Source organism: Neodiprion virginianus, chromosome 4 (genome assembly GCF_021901495.1).
Source record: "Neodiprion virginianus isolate iyNeoVirg1 chromosome 4, iyNeoVirg1.1, whole genome shotgun sequence".
In the NCBI taxonomy this organism is placed as follows: domain Eukaryota; kingdom Metazoa; phylum Arthropoda; class Insecta; order Hymenoptera; family Diprionidae; genus Neodiprion; species Neodiprion virginianus.
The window spans coordinates 30393111-30412498 of NC_060880.1; the positions used below are offsets into that span (position 1 = coordinate 30393111).

Below are 19388 nucleotides of genomic sequence, written 5' to 3' on the forward strand. Positions count from 1 at the left end.
TTTGATGAATTGATTAACTTATTGCGGACGACAAATTTTACGGTTAAAATATCTGCGATCTCGTCGAAAGACACACGCCAAATGGATGGGTACAGCATGAGCAACCGGGGTAAACTTTGCGGTGTCGAGAGGAGGAAGCATTCTTTGGGAATGCGATGCCGCCGGAACCGTTATCTCTCTCGCGATGTGGTGTACAGAGTGAATTATTTCTGTCACTATCCGCTGAGAGGCTGAATAAAAAACTCCTAGGCCTCCCGGTAACCGAGCTCCGGTTAATTAGCGTCTGCGCCAAATGAATAGCTGCCTGTGCTTCGGCGAGCGAAACGTTTCAATACTATACGAGGACATTCGTGCACAGCCATGAGCCACGGGTTATTTTCGACTATCTCGCTTACGATGTACTTCTCCCAATGTACGTACAATCCTCGTGAAAGTTTATACCGCGAACGTGCGAGAGATCTTTAAAACGATTTATCGGCGTCTTTTACCCCATCGCTTCATTCACCGCATTTGCCAAAGTTTTCTCGGTCAGTTTCCGTCGTTGTTAACCAGCTGCAGTTCGTATTTCTGCATCTCTGTGTACCAATTGAACGGATAAAATCAGCTACTTGAAAACCGTCGGATTTTATCCATCGGAACACGTTTAAAGCACGCATTCGCCTTTGCAACGTGGGCAAACGCAATTATAAGTAGCGGCTACTGCCTGGCTCGCAAAGCGTATTTGCTAACAGTAAATCCGTTTTACTATCCGCGTCAATTACGGTCGATCAAGGGACTCCGGGGACCCTATTGACGTTAGGATGGACGTTTGAAAGTATGCGCGGCAGATACTCGATCGAGTTTCATTCAAACGTTGCTTGACGTCAACCGTATACAAAACCGTAATCTAAATCTCAATCTCTTTGTCATTTTTTCAATAGATAGAGAGAGAAAGAGAGAGATATTTATTCACTCAGAGATAAATTCACGTTGAGCATAAGAAATAAGTGTAAAAAAAAAAAATAAAAATAAAAATAAATACACTATAGATAAAGTAAATTGCATAAAAGTATTAGAGAGAGAAAAAGGGAGAAAGTAAAAAGGCGGACTGTTTGTCTCTAACACAGTTCACTCGCAGAGAAAATTTGCTCCCTGAAGCATGAGTACACAGTAATCAGAATGCCAATGTAAGCACTAAACTTCTCATACATATGAAACACGATCTTCGAATCTAATGAACGTTAATTTTTTTTTTTTACTGTCGAAAAGATCAATAAACCGCATCTGTCCAAATCCCACGCCAGGTCAGCTGACCTGCATGTTAAAATTCGACGATAAGCAGTTTTCAACACACACACATGGGTATACGTGCAACGCTCGGAAGGGAGATCGATGAGTTTTTCCCTCCGTGTATGGGTCGGCTTAGAGTGGATATTTGTGCAAACACATATGTCATCCTCCACTCACAGCCCGGTAGGTAAGGTATTCTCATAATCGCTTTTTCGACAGGAGAATCGTGCCGCGGCGATAGTTTTATTTGATGAATATAGTAGGTACGACCGCGTAGTGTGTAAAGGTAACGTTACGCCAAGCTGCACACGCGCGTGCGTCCCCTCTTGTTCGGCGAATAATACACGTACCGTATATCTATATCTCTTAGCTCTGGGTAAATATTGACAGATGCCAAACTCGCCCCCGCACCGTCGATGTGAGTGAACCCATTCTCCCCCGCCCGTATCCTGCCGCTCATCGCTATCTCACTCCATCTTTATCTCTCCGCTTTCCTATTTGCCCACCGTTTCTTTAGTATGAATTACTATTGTATGCACAGGCAATTTTACCCTTACGCTTTTGCTATTACCTAGCTCCTAGGATTAACTAGCCTTCGCTGCATAAAACCAATTGATCGCAACATTGCGAATATACAGATGTATCCATTCGCTGTTTCGTTCGCGTGCCGCAGGCACGGCAAACCGGAATATAGGTATATACGGGTGTATGAAAAAAGTGCAACGATATGTTTCTTCGTCCAGTTTCGTTGTCGGGAACAACGGGTTTACAGGGTTAAGAAATTAATTTTTACCGCAAGGCTGAGAAATTATTACAAATTTTAATCGCGAACATTTATACACAATATACCTATAATCGGTATGAAATTGTACGTAATTTTCCTTCTCGCGAGTTTAAAATACACGGCACAACTCTCGGGGGAGTACCGGATTCCCAGGGCTTAAAACTGGACCTAACTAAACGTACGATGCACGGTCGGAATCGGCCCGACGAAAATACGAACAAAGCCCGGGGTCTCGGGGTCAGTGAGATGAGCTCGAAGAGCGGCAAACGATGTTCGCCGGTTCGCCAAAGTTACAGCCCCGCGTCTCAGGGCCTCGGGGTCCTCGATCCTGGCGACCCGGACCAAGAAGGTATCATTAAGCCGATATCTTCGGCGGCGGCAGCCGGAGGAGGATCCTTTCCGGGGATACCGTTGAGTCCGTGAGGAACGACCTCGCGATGTTAATCACCGAAGCCCAGGGCGTGTTGATGCACGCACTCACGCTCGGGGCACGTGAAGTTGAATTTCAGAAGTTGTTAGCCTCCCTCGCCGTAACCCGTTCGAGTAACCGGTCGATGCCGATGAGTCACTGCATCGGGTGATTACCGCCGGTACAGGCACCCTGAGCCCGTGTAGGTGGGTCGCTGAGTTCGCCAGAGACCGATATTACCCGACGGTGTCGCTGACGTCTACCTGACGTCCGGGTAACAGCCGGACCCCTGGGACTCGAAGCAAGAATTTCATACCCGTGAATGCACGGTCCAAGTATTTTTGGAGCCCAACATTATGTATGACATCGCACATGTGAATCGACGAGTCATCGTATTCGCTACAAAGTGTTGGAGATTTTTAAATGGTATTCATCGATCTGCGAACAATGACTGACACCGATTACCTGAATAATTGGAGTGTTACGGGAGTTTTCGGTTTGACGATCGTGATTCGTTATCTCAAGAATGAGATTTTTCGAAACAAGTTTTCACTCAAAAAAGATTAAAAAAAAAAAAGCAAGAGATTAAAGCTTTAAGAGGCCGAAGTTTGTGCGCGGCGCATCGCTTTGGCTTCTGTCGTAAATGCCTGTAATGCCACTCGGTGTAGGTATTTGTATAAGCATGGCTGCTAGGGTACAGATAACTTATCACGGCATCACGGAATACGAAAATATTTTTATGGATTATCATAATATTACCCGGAGATACGAAAGGGTAGATTCGGTGAAAGATTACACCAGCTGTCTTACCGAAGCTCCATGTATACCTACGACAGAAAATTTCGGAGCATCGATTTAAAATTGTGTTGCCCGGTAGTGACAAGGTTGGAATTCCGCTTCACGGAAACTTTCTCTGCCTCTGTGTACTCGCAGGTAATACAGAGAACCTGTAGAAACATCGAGCTACTCTCAGGGGAGTCTAGTTTTACTACTAACGCGCAACAGAAAGGACAGATAGTCGTGATCCTTGAACGTCTCGAAACGTCACGAAGAATTTCCCTCTAATTACCATAGCGATATAACTTGCTTTATAGACATAATTATAACGTATAACGGCCAAAGCTCGTGGAACTTGATCGCGTCTAGAAAATGTATAAAGGGGTTCCAAACTGTTCTATTAGTTCCAGCAGTCCTACGAGCACTTTCGCCGCACAAGTACACCGCGTTGCATCGGGCAGCCAGGCAGCTGCCGACCAGTCGGTCGTTAGCGGTTGTTAGCGGTCGTGAGGACCGGGTATATAGAGCCTTAATCATATCTCTAGTTTCGTAATTTGTTCAATTTTTACCTACAGCACTATTGTTATTATACATAAGACACTTTCACCCCACGACGAAGTCGCAATCCCGCCGCTGCTGCTGCGTTACGGGTACAAGAATTAACGTTTCAGTTTTGAACGGGCAATACATGTATATTTCTACGGGTACTAAACTTGGACCCGATGAAATTACGACTTCTTACCTACGCGAGTCACGTGACCTGATCGTACAACCGCCGATCCGATACGGATCGTCACGTTGCTCGGGTAAGACTGGCTGCAATAAACTAATTCCCGAGTTAGACCTGTAGATGTGCGTGCATACAGAGGTTTCGATACAGACTCAAGAATCTCAATCTCGAGATACAAGAATGGCTGTCTGCGTGATCCTGCCACCGGATTGTACGCGTCGGGATATTTCTCCGTCCCCGTAGGGAACGTGGATAATAATTTTTTACCCGTTTCACTTCAGCCATGCATTATCGACCCATTGACCCTCCCGACGGTTAATGACGCGTAACTGATCTCGATATTTATCCTCTTATGCCGCATTAGCTTTGTCGTAACGCAAGACCAGATAGGTCATTGGGAATGAAATGTTGTCAACCACTGTAAGTACCCATATACTACACATATGCCATGGGGAAACATGTCAAACAAAACGAAGATTCATTTTGAAGCCTCGTAACTCGTCGATATTAACGACCTAAGATAATTAGACAGGTTTGCACTGGTCAAGTACAGGCAGGACTCGTTTTCTTGACAATCGGAGGTGAAAACTACATTTAGCTTACTCTCGTTTCTCAGCAGGTGTCGTGCATTCGGCCGGTAGGCGAATGAATAATGTATGAGCGTATCTATTTAATTGCCGTAAGTACCACTGGTCGTTTTGTCACTCGTGCTGTGAGAAAAAAAAGAACCACGCTGTGATTCATGATTTTCTCTTCATTATTTATTTACAAATAACTCAAATTTGAAAAGGTAAGCAATTAACAGACATTTTTTTTTTTATTTCGTTGCTAGATATAGCGACTTGACAAAAGTTGAGAGCGAATGCCTGTATCCCTGAAAATCTAAGATAACTACTGGATAGAGCACGAATAATTTTGCCCAGTTTTCGCATCGACTAATCTCAGTATGAGCTATGCATAATAATGTATAAATATTATCTGACATTTGTTCTAGGCAGATAAATCGCAATGAGTTCAGTATTTGCTACAGAAAGCGTACGAGTCAAGTGTTTTAACCATAGTTTCTGTTCAAAACATATGAATCTAAATAAATTATCTATTATCACTTCGTCCATTTTTACTGTCGATAAACTTTTTACAAATCTTAAATTGCGGGATTGCATCTGTACTGGAATTTTGACAAAAGTTAAAATTCAACACGAGTTTGAAACTTACCTTGTTGCATATGCGTGCAGCGAGAGCCTCGATGTGGCACTGCCACTCCAAGGCACGAAGGAACAAGAGGTGCCAGCGACGTTCGAGAGAGTTTGCCACACGTAGCGCCTGGCCTGATTGCTGTTGCTGTAGCTGTTGCTGTTGCTGTTGATCCTTTTGATTTTGTTGGGCGCTCAGGGCGACTCGCTCACTCAACTTTACCACCGAATTAACAATTCGTCCATGGGCTTCGATGTCCCGTTGCAAAACCTACAAGTCAAACGTAAGCCAGGTATAAGCTTAAGGATCGTCTTCGATGTCTCATTACGAGTCATGAAGAATTGAAATTTGCAACCTCCTGTGTACAAGGTATTCGATTTTATAGGTAGGTTATTAACATAACACCACATCACCGAATGTACTTCGTTTAAACTTCTCAACAACTCTCGTGATGAAGTCAAAGTCGAATTTCGAACGATTCTCAACGGATTGCATTTACTCACTGTGCGCTTATGCCTAACTAATCAGTCTATAAATATACATATAGAAAGGTACGACTGAACGAGAAATACGGGCTAAAATTGAGTCGTCACCTCCAAGATCGGACTGTGCCTGTCCATTTGGTCGCGCCTATGGGAATCTCAACATGGTGTAATAACGGGGGTAAAAATAATTCCGGCGTAACGACTTCGGCGGAGAAAATTGGGGATTCAAGGATGTCACCGTAATTCTATTTAATTTGGGAACATCTTCCGGGGCGGAAGTCGCCTCCCGTTAAAGTGAATTATCGGCTTTTATCGGCTGCAGTTCGCCGCGCGTCACCAGAGGGGTGAAAACCGGGTTGAAGCGAGGTCGAGTGGGTTAGGTCAGGTTGGGTTAGCCTGGATCAGTCGCAGTCTTCGCGAGTTCCCACGCCGACCTTCTCGTCAATCGTGTTCATCCGCGACGCGTGCGCAGCATCAAGAATTGTATGAGCCATTTTTGCAGCCACGGATTCGAAGAGTTCGCACGTGGCTTCGAGCCGGCGCTGCGACGCCGAGCCACTTGAGATTCCAACCCTCAACCCTTTTCCGCGATCGTTCATCGTCCGGCGCAACAAGTGCTTTGGTACAAAATCCGCAAGGGCGAGTACGTAATCCACTAATTGTAGGAATGGTATAAACGAAAAATCAGTATAACACGTGCGAAGGGCAATTAATTTCTACAAGTTCTACTCAACTAAAATTCCAGGTGTAACAAATCAAGGCTCGTGCGTCGAATACCGCTGAAGAAGCATTATCACCACGGTGCTTTTTCTTATATACGTGAATTACGGTCCGTAAGCTGAAGAATCTGTGTTTCTGCGGCAATTTTCGAAAAGAGAAAAAGAACGAAACGCCGCGGCGAAGGACAACTTGCCCTTTTTATGGAGGTACAAAAGTACCGAGTGAGTGACGAGCCTAAAATCGATATTTTTCCGACGGACGGTTAAACGTATTGCATGGGATACACAGAAGTCCGTCTTGTTCCATTGTTACACTCTCACGACCGTGTCTTCGGCAAGTCATTCGCCACACACTGCAGTACGGACTTACTTCTATACCGATTTCGAAAAGATTCACGTGAATAATCGTACAACGCTCATGTAGAACAAAGCACATTAGAAAACCGTACCAAACGGTATCAACTAGAAACGTACTTTTCTACTTCGAACTAACGATGATGACCAAGAATAGGCATATCGATCGCTTTTATCGTGAGATTATCGAGGATTAGTTAGAAGCTTTGGGAAAAGTTCAAGTTCCAACATACATGCAGTTCGGTGCTTATTTTTCACCTGCAGCTTATTCGTCGTAATTACCATAGCTCGAGAGTGAAATTAACTCAACTTTTCCCGATAACACCCTGAATCACGCGAATGAAACGAATACATAGTATCGCATGTAGAGACCTACACTTAGGTTTGATTGCACAACGAGTAACTGAGAGTCGGAGGTGTGCCGTAAAGGCTTAAGCGCCGAGTGCAAGAGGGTGTCGAATCGACGTACGAGGTGTGTGTAGGTACGTACCCACGTCACGTCGATGCGAGCAGACGACGCAAGCCTACGCACTCGCGACCGTCGTTTGTTTTTACTATGCAGGAGGATAAAGTCAACGACTCTTTAAGCTTCGATGAATGAGCTCCGACTACGCAAGCGTGGGACGCCGCGAGGCTCACCTCCGCTCAGATACCGCTTTCAACGCTTTCAAGTTCTGTAAACTAGCAGTAATGAACCAACGATGTCAAAGTCAACGAGATTCAAGGCCTAATTGCGGAAGTCAGAAAAAAGAAATGTCTATTCGTGAATGAACTTGGCCACAGTTGGAACTGGTCATCCGCGATGTGAAGATGAAAATATCCATTGACGACATTCTTCGTGGGATACGAAAAAGGGCTTGGCTAAAAAATACACTTATTCGTTCCACGTGAATCATTACACATTCGAATGTCAAGGTACAGAATTGATCGAGTAACGCTTCCACTTCGTCACACTGACGTAACATGGAGTGAAAAATGAGATGAAAAGTGACCTTACGATGCCCTCCTTCAAATTTCATGTCACCGAATGGTGTTCTCCAAAGCTTTGGACTCTGTTACCGGTAAGTCGGGCAGTGAAAGCTTGAAAATTGATCAACGTAAGGCCAGCAGCGTCCCGTGATGGGACTTATCACACGTGGCCTCTGTAAACAGTTTCGCCTCGGTGTAGCTGCATGAGTGTAACTCATCCCACGCTAGGCCGAGCTGCATAAATATAACACAGTATAAGTCCGAGCGGGGTCGTTGGCTCCGATGGTGTGTTTCAAATCATCAGCCTTCTTCGTCTGCGTTCATCTGTTGCACCACCTACGACGCAAGGTTTACTGCTGTCCGGTTCTGCGGAGCGTCTCTGCTCTCGGTTGATTATAATAAGGGTTCGAATCAGTCTGGAGATGAGGGATTTCACGTTGCCGCTAACAAGAAACTGGCTTCCTCCTGATTTCACAGCGCTTCGCTAGCACGTAGCAGAGAAATGATCGAAAGTCTATGTAACGGCTGCAGGCGCCATGTGCTTCTGGCGCAACACCGAATGTCCATATACATGGGCGATCCATAAACCAACAGCCTTAAGCGTGGGTTAACACTTTCATTTGATAACGAAGAGTATGCCGAATATTCGAGGACGGAAAGCCGTCTGTAAAGGCGTAAAGAAAGTTTTCATTTCGAACTCCGTACAATTTTTCTGTACTCCACATTTTCGAGGAAAGTTTATCTTTTTTAAACTCACTACTAACTGCGTCTAATCGACACAAGAGAATGTTTTTCTAACCGCCGTTGCCGCTTCCTAGTACAGGAATACACTCGCAGCGCTGAAGAAACATCTCGACGTGAAAAAACACTCATTAAAAAGTGTACAGCCGGAGTAAAAGTATCGAAAATAACAAACCTGCTACGTACAAACTGCAGGGCATAGAGCGGGGCAAAGGTACGGGAAAGGAAACTAATAAAACAGAATTTCAGATATTTATGCCGAGCGTGCATACCAACGTGCACCGGAGATGAAAGATTTATAGGAATCGTGGCAACCTGATCTCTGCAGCAGTGCGTGAAAACGATCGAAGAATGCCTCGGTAGTTGGCGCTGCACATTTTACGATCGTACGTTATTGTCCGTTACTTAGCCCCGAGTGCAGGTCAAGATGCACAGCTAAGCCTCGCATGGTTCGTATCAGCTGCTGGCGTAGTAGGCTAATGATGAATTGCGGCGGGTTCGTGAAAGTGAAAACACAGTCCTGAGTGGCACGTAATTATCGCGTTAGGAGCTCTTCGGGGCGGTGCCACCGAGGGCAACAGGAGCAGCGTACAAACACCAGGTTTAATCCGGAGTCGTGTTTGCGTTACGGTCGATTAGATTGGTTTAGCTGGCGGAGCGTGATACCCTGAAAATTCTTCTTCTGATCCGCGCGGTTCCCCTTCGATCGGATTATAAAACCACAGCACGTCACGACGGCCAGTGACACTTGTTCGACTCGTTGTCAGTCGAGTCTGCTCCACGCAAGGTCGCACGAACCCATGCAGACGTCCGGAGAACGCGCGGGTTATGAAATCTCTGCAAATGCAAAATGCCAACCTTTGCGGTTACACGAAACGTAGGGTTATTGCACGAGCCATCGAGTCGGTATCATCGTCGATCTTGCGTTGATTCGCAACATCGGAATTAAGTATCCACTGGTACGTTTTCACCGCTCGCTAATGGAGAAACATAGGTAAACAAGATGTAATTGATAACTTCGATTTTCACCCATAGGATATGTTCTAACGCGATGTTATCCTTTCACTGCGCTGCATCTTCCCTCGTCTTCTCGTATCACGCTATTAATTATTATCGATTGCTCGTAGGCAAAGCGCGGATAGATCGACAAGCGATTCTTCTTACAGCTGGTTAGTTTTGCAACTGTAGATACTTTTATTTCCATCCTATACGAATGAGAAGAGGAGACGAGACGCAAAGCGAGGCTGAAATCGTGATTTACAAATGCCTTTCTAATGTCACGTAGTAAATTCTAACATCTGGAAATTACTTGTCTTTCAGCCCTTCCTAGAAGAAGCATCGAGCAAAACGTTCTCGTGCCTCTATGCACATTTTTCAAAGAGCCGGCTGCGAGGAACGTGAGCATCTTATATAGGTATAGGCGGACTTTCGACAGATGTACGTTTCTTTCTCAACGTATTTACTAGACCATGCGAAATCATCAATCTGTAAAATTTTTACGAGACATCGTAGAAACGAAATGACTAACTCGCGAGCTTTTCTATACGCTGTAAAGGAAAGACGTTCATCACGAACCGAAAGAACTACCAAAGGAATAGTATCGTAAAGCTCTATTACACACCTGCATTCAGAGTAACAACAGTTATGTCGCCACCGCAATGAAATCATTCTTTTGCATCGGACAAACTTTACGGTCGTTTCGATTCCAAGTATCAAGGCTGTACGGATACGATCGTATATCTCAAGTTGGAAGTTGCAACCGCAGTCGTACCCTACAACAGAGGATATTGCTCTCAATCCACCGGCGCCTTTTTCTATCGCGTCAACTTTTTCCCCAGACTAGTCGAGATGCTGCCGTATCGATGAGTTTGTGTCGTCGGTATACTTGTGAGTATACACGCACGTCTTGTTTCATCCTGGTTCGTGTTACCGAGCTGTCAGTGTCGCTGCTACAGCCTTGGCCGAGGCTAATAATATCCAGTACGTAACCGGGTTACGGGTAGCTACCAATAGGAGAACAATTTTATCGATCGCTTATCAATCCACGAAGCAATATAATCGAAGATTTGTTTCATCTAAGGAGCGGCAAGATTAGGTGATAAAATAATACCAATACAGCGTGGAGAAGAGAAATCAGAGGCAATTCATTACTTCAAAGACCGGCAGTTATAAAGTGAGTTCGCCGCAGTAAACCTTGCGGAGAATATACGGGCAGCACGTTGAGTCTCTCTGGGCCCTTTGAGGGCCTTCAAAAGACCCACGTACGGTTGAATTTCTAATAAGCTTAGAAACAGAGACTCGGCCGCTTGAGCGTAAGGAAGCAATCACTCAGTGAATGAATAGTGAATACCTGTTCCGGAGCCGGAAATACAAAGCCTGGATTGCGATCTGTTGGGTCTACTGTCAGCGTCCAGAGAGCGCGTAGACGCTTCTCGGCTAATCCTCGTCCCACCGACAAGATAAACTGCGGCCGAACGTTGTGCTCAAGTTATACACGCAGGGACACGCAGAGGACCCGGACTATCTTACCCAGGTATCCAAGAGGATGCTCAAGTAATTCCGGTGACAACGTGACGGGCCCCTAAACCTGAACTCAATGACTCGAAGGTAGTCCGAAGTTAAAGACGAGAGACAAGTTACGAAATTTTCCATTCCTGCGTCCGTTTCAGGTATACGGACGGTCCTAGGTAAGCGTAGAAGCAAGGCGTGGATGCAGATGACTGCGAAGAAAATGAAACGACTTTATACAAGGACGTATTGAGAGACGCAGTGGCATCTCTAGGGTAATCGATCACGCGGTGTTGACACTAATACGGGCGTACGAGCAAAAAGATAATCATTTGACGTTAAAAAAAGTCGTCAAAAAGGCTAATCGAGTTCGATTCATTTCTGGACTCTAATCATTACTCTACACCCAGTTTTATGGTATTCAGTTAATATATTGCGTTGCGTTATACACTTTGCCAGCGCTGTTATAGGACCAGTAGTAATTAATTGCCATATCGCGTGAGCCTCTTGTACCGATCCATAGCACAATAAACGTCCTATCTCCGATTAGGTAAGAGAGCTGATGAGAACAGCGCACAGTGCCAGGCTCCTTCTAGTCTGCAGATACCAGTCAGTATACGTACAATGAAAGTGGAGGATAGAAACGACAAACGAGAACCAATAGAGCTACTCGACAAACACGCTGCCCGCGGTGCGTTAGAACTTGGGAACGACAGGAAACGGGTACGTGCTTATGCTATCGCGACTTCGAGGTACAAGATTTTGTTTAATTGGTGCCACGATCCGTGCGTTCAAAGAATTTCTAGACAAGAAACTACTCTGTTCGAGGACCTTGACCCGATGTGACATCCTAAAGCGCGCGAGACCTGCCCGAAAATGACGCGTGATTGTCAAGACCGGTAGGGCGAGTTGACGAACCCATTGAAATACCCGAGGGGAAAAGAAATCGCCGTCCTGACTGCTTGTTCGGTACGAACGGCACTTTTCTACCTTTAAAGAAAATTTCGTCAAGGCAGTCATCCGTAACCTCCGCGACTTCAAGCTATCTCCTGCTTCTGATTGGTAAACATTTCACGAGCCGATTCCTCCATGGATGAATTATCACGTCTCAGGTCTCAAGTTTCAAGTTTTTAGTCCGACTCCTTGCTAGAGGCGTGGCTTCGACTCCTTTACTTCTACTGACGCGAGAATAGGTTGCGTCATTCGCAAAGAGTGTGTTAATTTCTCCGAAATGAAACTGTTCGAAGATTAATTTACCCTCTTCATACGAGAGACAGTTCGTGAAGCGGCGTAATTGCCAGGTGAATTTGTGGGGAGAGTCGGGAATCGTTAGATAGGTCCGTTCTTCGCATTATTTTGTCTTTTTTAGATGGAGAGCTGCTCCCGTAGGTAATTAATCTATTGTTCCTCCATCGTCCAACTGTTTCCATCTCCCGGGCATTGTACTCTGTCCACCACACCTTTCACACACTTTTCATATAGGTAGGCTGGCCAGCTCACACGATGAGACCACCAACACAGCATCCGCCTGCAGCCCTAGCTCCAGGTGAATTTAGGTCAGCGTTTCAAAAGAGAACCAGGAACTTCTTTTCCATCGAGCAAACCGGCTATGTCGAGTGATGAGAACATTGAAGAGATCGATCGAATCGCTTCTCCGTCACTTGTACCGCGATTGAAATTGAATGGCGATATAACGTCGATAATATTATGAGCAAATGTGAGGCTGTAATGTTATATTTGAACGTCAGAAGGGAGTCATCTTGTGTCAAAGCTGACTTCTATGGCTGAATAAATTGATCGTTACTGTAACGATATCCGTATAACGTCGACAGATTTTCTACAGCCAAACAGTTCGTTTTGTCTGATGTAAGTCTAGATTCAGGGATAAAGAGCGGTGAAGATTATCCCACAGAAGTAGAGCGCATTAAGTGCATAACCCGTTACGAAAATTGATTCGGCAAAACGAACGAATGAATATTACATACTGGTTGAGTAACGATAATAATGGGTGTACATTCAGAGCGTATGGAATTGATGAGACCAGCACTCCTTAGGAAACTTCATCAAATATTTAACAATAGTAAAAACACCAATAGACCTTCGTATACATGGGTTGATAATTACCATTAAGGTGGATGCCTCAATACGGCAACACCGTTGGTATCAAGAAGACGAGTCTGTTCATCTTTTTCTTCTCATTTTTTGTAAGGTTTACTTCGCCACCGAACGAGCGAATAAAACCATGATGAAAAACCGTAATTCTAACCACATATTAGTTCGAGTCGAAAATTCAAGACACGCAGTAACGAAGAAATAAGTTGCGATCTTCCCTAAAATCTTGAAGACTCGATTGTAGACACGTACTATATACACATACTACCGATACCGGTACCTATACATCCATCGAGATACGCGCGTAGCAGAAAGAGTTGCATGGATGGCGGTTCTTCTTGCGGTTATAATAACATACCTTGTCACGGGGCGGTGGGGATCCCCCGTCGGGGACATTTAACCCAAATTGTGCAAGCGGCAATGCGGAGCAGTAATTCGGCACCGTTCGACCACTTTAAAACGGTCGAGCACGGCACTGATCTCATCTCTGAACAACGCACGCGTAACGCCCGTCACTCGATCTACATTTAAAAGGCAGTGTCTGCATACGTACTTCCGCAACTTGCAAATCACGCGATCACCGCAGGGAGCAGCTTATACTTCTACGGTGGGTTTGTGTCATCGTTCCCATGGTCAGCGGCTTACTGTACTCCGTAGGGAATTAAAACGCATTCGTTATATCCTCCGCGGGTAGGGGATCGGTTATTAAAACTAAATGAAAAGTATTATTAAACCTAGACTGTGCGGGGGATAAACGTAAAGAAATTATAGCTCGCATAACGAGAATGGCACGAGTCGCCGGTTGATTGGTATACACAGAAGTGGTTTGACCCCACGCGTGGTCACTGGAACACGTGTGTCCGCAAGTCGGTATAGTTATAGTCTGAACTCTCGACTCCAAACTCTAAAGTCACCGAGACTTCGTAACTCTGCAGAAACATCCATAAGAGTATATTTCACTTTACTTATACGATATCTCTATCTCTTTCATCTTTCATTAACTGACCCAAAAGCAATATTTTTCTGCCTACTAACAATCGGAGCAACTGGAGGTTCACATATTTAGTCAGATCATGTGACGCACGATAGAAATAAACCGTGACCATGTTTGAATCATTAGAAAATCATTCGAGCACATATCTTTAAAAAATCTCATGCCTAAAGGTTAAAATTAATGTAGAGACGACTTTTCCTGTCACAGGTACCGGATGTGAACGAACTCGACAGAGATGTATGTAGTAAGGTTGAAATAGAACGTAGGTATAATATCAGAGCACGATCATCTTGGTGTACCTTGCCGTCTAAGGAATCCGTAACGTGGGATGGAGTAAACTCGTTTCCCCAATCAGAAAACCAGGTGGAAACCCGTTCTTACGTTCACCACAGGGGATACAAAGTAACGCGTTTGACACATTTGACCACTTGCACGAATGTGAGCTTTGGTTAGCTTGTACCTCCTGCACTTGTGCGCGAATGCGATATTTTCCATATCTAATCAAGTCTTCCGTGTTCATCGGACCATCACGCATGAGGTCCTCACCTCATGAAAGGTGTCTGAAAACTCGGTGTGAAGTAACTTGTACAACGCATCGATGGGGAATGCACCGTGTGTCATGTCACTCGAAGTGTCTGCTCGCAAGGCGTCGGAATATAATCGCATATCACGGGGTGGCGAAGCAATTGATAGGTCTCATTCAGCACGGGGGTCAGCGATCCGTGGCGTACAGTTGTGCGAAGCAGCTTAGTTGCAGAGCCATCAGGTACACGTTAGGTTCAGTTCTCTCTGCGGAAGGTTGAACTTCAGGTCTCGTGGTGCGCACGTGCTGCTCCGTTTCGAGTAGAAGCCGCCGCTCCAGTACCGACGCGCATTCGGATCACGAAGCGACGTTTACCTGAGACTGGTCAATACGAAAGACCTCAAGGTCGACCAGTGTCCGCCGACTCTATGCAAGCTGGTCTATGATCAAGTATCCGCTCTGCGCACCGGTGTTTCCCAACGAGGCACGAGTTACCTCGTTCCGATCCAATTGTCCCGAGGCTCAACATGTGCGGCTTATAACACCACGGCAAAAACCGGCTGACACCAGGTACATAAATGCAGTCTGGAACCAACCGAAGAATTCGTGACCGTATTGGGACGGAGATTGCGAACGGTGAGGATGAAATACCGCTCCCTCGAAAACTACCAGAATTACGGGAGCGACTTAAACGCGTGAGATTAAACGCAGACGAGATTGATGAATACTTTGGACGGGTTCGTTTCGGAGGTATTGTAAAACCATCGACGAAGGTGACTAAACTTCGTTGAATAACGCGTTGAAAAACTTCAAACTCAACCGCGGGTTTCTATTTTTTCTTTTTCTTTTCTTATGGACAATACGAAAGTCGAATTTTTTCCACTTAGCCAATAATTGGTATAAAATTAGACGATACTATCTAATAAAGGATTTAGTTATGTTCATATAAAGTGAAAGGGGAATTGGAAATTCTTTTAATAATTTTATTTCATTTGAGAAGTCGAAACTTATATACGCTGCAGCTTGGACAATCGTCGCGAGATGAACGGCTTTGTAATATAATGGATTGAAAAAGCCTTACTCTCAATTGAACCGCTTCTGGCCCCCCTTTTTCAACAACTCTAGAGCACATATTTGTTTGCCACGCGTTGATACCAATTACAACCGTGGTACCACTCTACCAATCTTATACGCGATGTAATTTACTTTAGGCTATTAAGATCGTTATTACATCCGTTACGCAAACATTGGTGGTAATTGCTTATTAAGTATTCACATTCTATTTCTTATTATTTTCTCTATTGCATTGTATCTCACACAGGGAACGCGCAATGTGGGTATAAATCTATAGAAATCCTTTTTCCGTGTACAAAATCTTATTATATCTTCGTAGTTAGGTACGTGATCAAAGTATTCCGAGAAAAGGTTGCTAGTTAAGAGATAAAAAATAAATAATGGAAAACTCAATAGAGCAAGTAACGTCAAGAACCGCAAGGAACAAATCGCAGGATCTCTTGAGACTCCGATTGCCTCTTATTGTATTTTTTTTCGCCACTGTATTCTCTCTTTTGCGAAATCTGATATATGTTGCAAACAGGTCAGGAGCAGGACAGAGTTGAAAGCATGCGGGTAAGCCCAAAGCGAAACCTGACCTGGCGTGAAATATTGCCCAGTCGACTGCTACCGCGGAGCAAAAGAATTTTGCGTAATAAAAATCGCTTCATAGTTTCATGTAAATCGAGGAGACAGCCCAGCCACTCGAAACCGCGACTTACAATTAGAACTTATCTGTTACGTTCAGAATATTAAAAAGGTATTCGTATGATTGTAATATTGATTAGATCGTCAGGTATATGTAATGAAATCGGTACATAGTGGGTAAGATTTTGATCATTTTTAAAACTGAACGACGATCGTTGGACGATGGTCAAAGAGATCGACGGCTAATTTTTATTTTTTAAATTTCAACAGCAGGCCATCTGCATTAAACGATAAATGAATTCTTTGCAGTATAACTTAGCTAGCTTGGATATTCAGAAAGGATGTAATTGCTACCTACCTAATACTTTGGATCCAGTAAATCGAAATCAGAAACGACATAAAAAGCCACAACGAATGCGAAATACGCACGAGATACGAATACTGAGTTGATCGCTACTGGTGAGCAACATCGACTGGAAGATATCATTTGCATGCTACCAACCAGCCTAACAATCCTAAGACTGCGGCTCGGAACACGCAGTCTCTGCGAGTTGGCATATAGATACATATACATATACATGAAGTATTATCATATTAGAAAGCATTTTTGACTCTCTAGGCAACGGGCGTATTGTATATCATGAAATATGGAGGGTAATTCTTTATATTTCTATTTTATTGCCTGCGCTACGCGATTTATTGGATTTCGCCTACAGGAACCGTCAATCTCTGTCAATGGAAACAACCCGATTCCCGTGGGCCTGGTTCTGCATACCGTTGACCATCCTCTTTCTCGCTTCCGGTGCAGGTGTTCCACTGTATAAGTTTCGCTTTTATATCCAGCGAGTTTAGTTGAGTTGTAAAATAAAACAATAAATTCTGGTGTGCCCAATAGATGTTGGTAAGGATATTTTATATGTTCTATCGTCTCTGTCGTATGAAACAGTTTCATGTTTGAAACTCTTTGAATTATTCAAAAGTATATTTTCTCTCGCTACAATAAACTGCCTGGGTAGTTTGTAATTCCAAATTGATATGACGGTCATGAAATTATGAAAATTACACTTATTTCCTGAAGAATCTAACCGTCCATTTGTATTCGAAGAACGTTCAAGCTTCCGTTTATGGCGTCCGCGTACGCGTGCCCATCGTGCGTAGGCATCGGTTCGACGTACCGCGTTGCATGTTTCATGCAAGTGCAGTGGCCGATCAGTCCACAGTTTAAAGTCGACAAACAGTTAAGCGCACAGCTTCCCACGAATTTTAATTCCAAGAGATGCGTCTTAAATTGCGTTTATGTCAAGTACCGTACATATGCCTTTGAACCTCTACCGCTCGTTGTTCGTATCTACCTTCATCCGCGGTTTACTTAGGAACAAACACTCGATAGAGAACTGTGATTTTCCACAGTTCCGTTACTCGTGAGTACCGACAGGAATGGAAAACCGATGAAACTGTGATGCCCAATCATGTTCCCGTTGTGGTGAAAAATTTGACGTCTCTAAATATATAAAAGACACGTCACGAAGCTTGCTTAGAGAACTTCGGTAATATCCGGGTTTCCTGGACGACCAGGTGAAAGTATATCCTGAGATGAAGATCAGGACCAGACGGTGCGCGGAACGTCCCGAAAAACAAAGAACAGAGGGACAGGCACGGACATATAGGCGTTTCCATTGTTCGTTCCTTCGCAAGTTAAAGAACCCTGAGGTGGTTTGTCCGCTGGGCCTTTGTTTACGACGTTTCAGCCATAGGAAAGTAATAAAGGAAACTCATAAACACGATAGTCGTAGAGTCGTAGAAGGTAGGCTTCGTAGAGCTAAGGAAACGAAAAGGCTGCCCTGAGAACTTGTCAAAGCATAAGATAACAAAGTGTAAGTAACATACGTAAATCGCCGTACGAGATGGTCTCGCAGAAAGCAATCTCAATAATTACTTATTTCGCCCTACAAGCGCTGTTGGCGTAACGCTGCGACTTAAAAGGTTTTAAGAAAAAAAAAGAAAGTATCTGCAGGTTGAAAAATGGTAAAGCCAGTGCTGCTTGCTTTCCGATCGAGCGTTAGATTGGCAGAACGTCGAAGTTAAATTCCGAAGCAGTTTTCAAATTAACCACGATTCGATTAAGCCGCTTTGATAGATTATTATAAAGATATAATAAGAATCTCATGTATACTAAAATTTGAATTGTAATATTCTCCCATTGGATCGAGCAATTTTTCATTTTCATGAAATGCGCATTCGAGCGTGGCATCGGTCGCCAAAGAGAAAGCGGAAACAAGGGAGTGCAACGTTTCGTCAGCGATTCTATAGACAGAAATCGATGAAGGCACCCTTGGTCGAGGCACATGTTCAATGGTAACGCGGCACCCTCCGACAGACAAGAAGCCATATAATAGCAAAGGGAGAATTAGAATCTGTAGCTATCCAGCCGTCCTTATTTCGGCGGTTGATTTGAACGAATCTTCATCGAACCCACAATCGGGCCTGAAGTACATCGAGGAGCTCCGCGATCGCTTCGATTACTCTCGCTTTGTTCCTTCCTTAATCTATCACTGGGATTGAGAGATTGGCCGGACACTCGAGGACAGTGGCCGAAGAAACGGAACTCGAGACGTGTAACGGAAATTCCAATTTGAAATTTCACTCCGACGAATTAGCCGCGTTTGACTTGATGCCGACATGCGGGCCGGTTCCTAACAGCCGTCGATTCCCCCTAACAAATTGAAAATATTCGCCGGTTTCATCTCTCGGTGCTTGAAATCTGTACGGGCTGTCAAGAGTCGCACAAGAGGGATGATTAATGGATGATTCGGAGATATTGATGCCACCACGGTCCCGAGGGTGGGCAGAGTTTTGAACCCGATTGAATCAAGGTCGAATTATTTACGAGCGAATGATTTCGTGATCGAAGCTTCTCCCATCAGATCTCGTCCCGCTTTATTTCGTACGGAGAAAAACACAAGGGTAGAATGACGACGCGACGCGGAGCATGCGAGATGCCAGTCTGGGTCAGACGATCCCAACCCATATACGATAAATCACAAAGGACGTGTGTTTCTGTGTAGGCGTATAAATGCGCATCAACGCTGTACACAAATTCACGTATAGATGCAGCTGCG

General features: G+C 44.5%; 1 protein-coding gene across 1 annotated transcript in view; it reads right to left on the reverse strand.

Annotated features, from left to right (window-relative positions):
- The window catches only part of LOC124302881 (uncharacterized), a 116264-nt gene that overhangs the window by 41296 nt on the left and 55580 nt on the right, over positions 1-19388 (reverse strand). The window contains exon 9 of the mRNA XM_046759450.1: positions 5185-5433. Within this exon, the coding sequence (XP_046615406.1) occupies positions 5185-5433 (249 nt within the window). The remainder of the gene's footprint in view (positions 1-5184; positions 5434-19388) is intronic.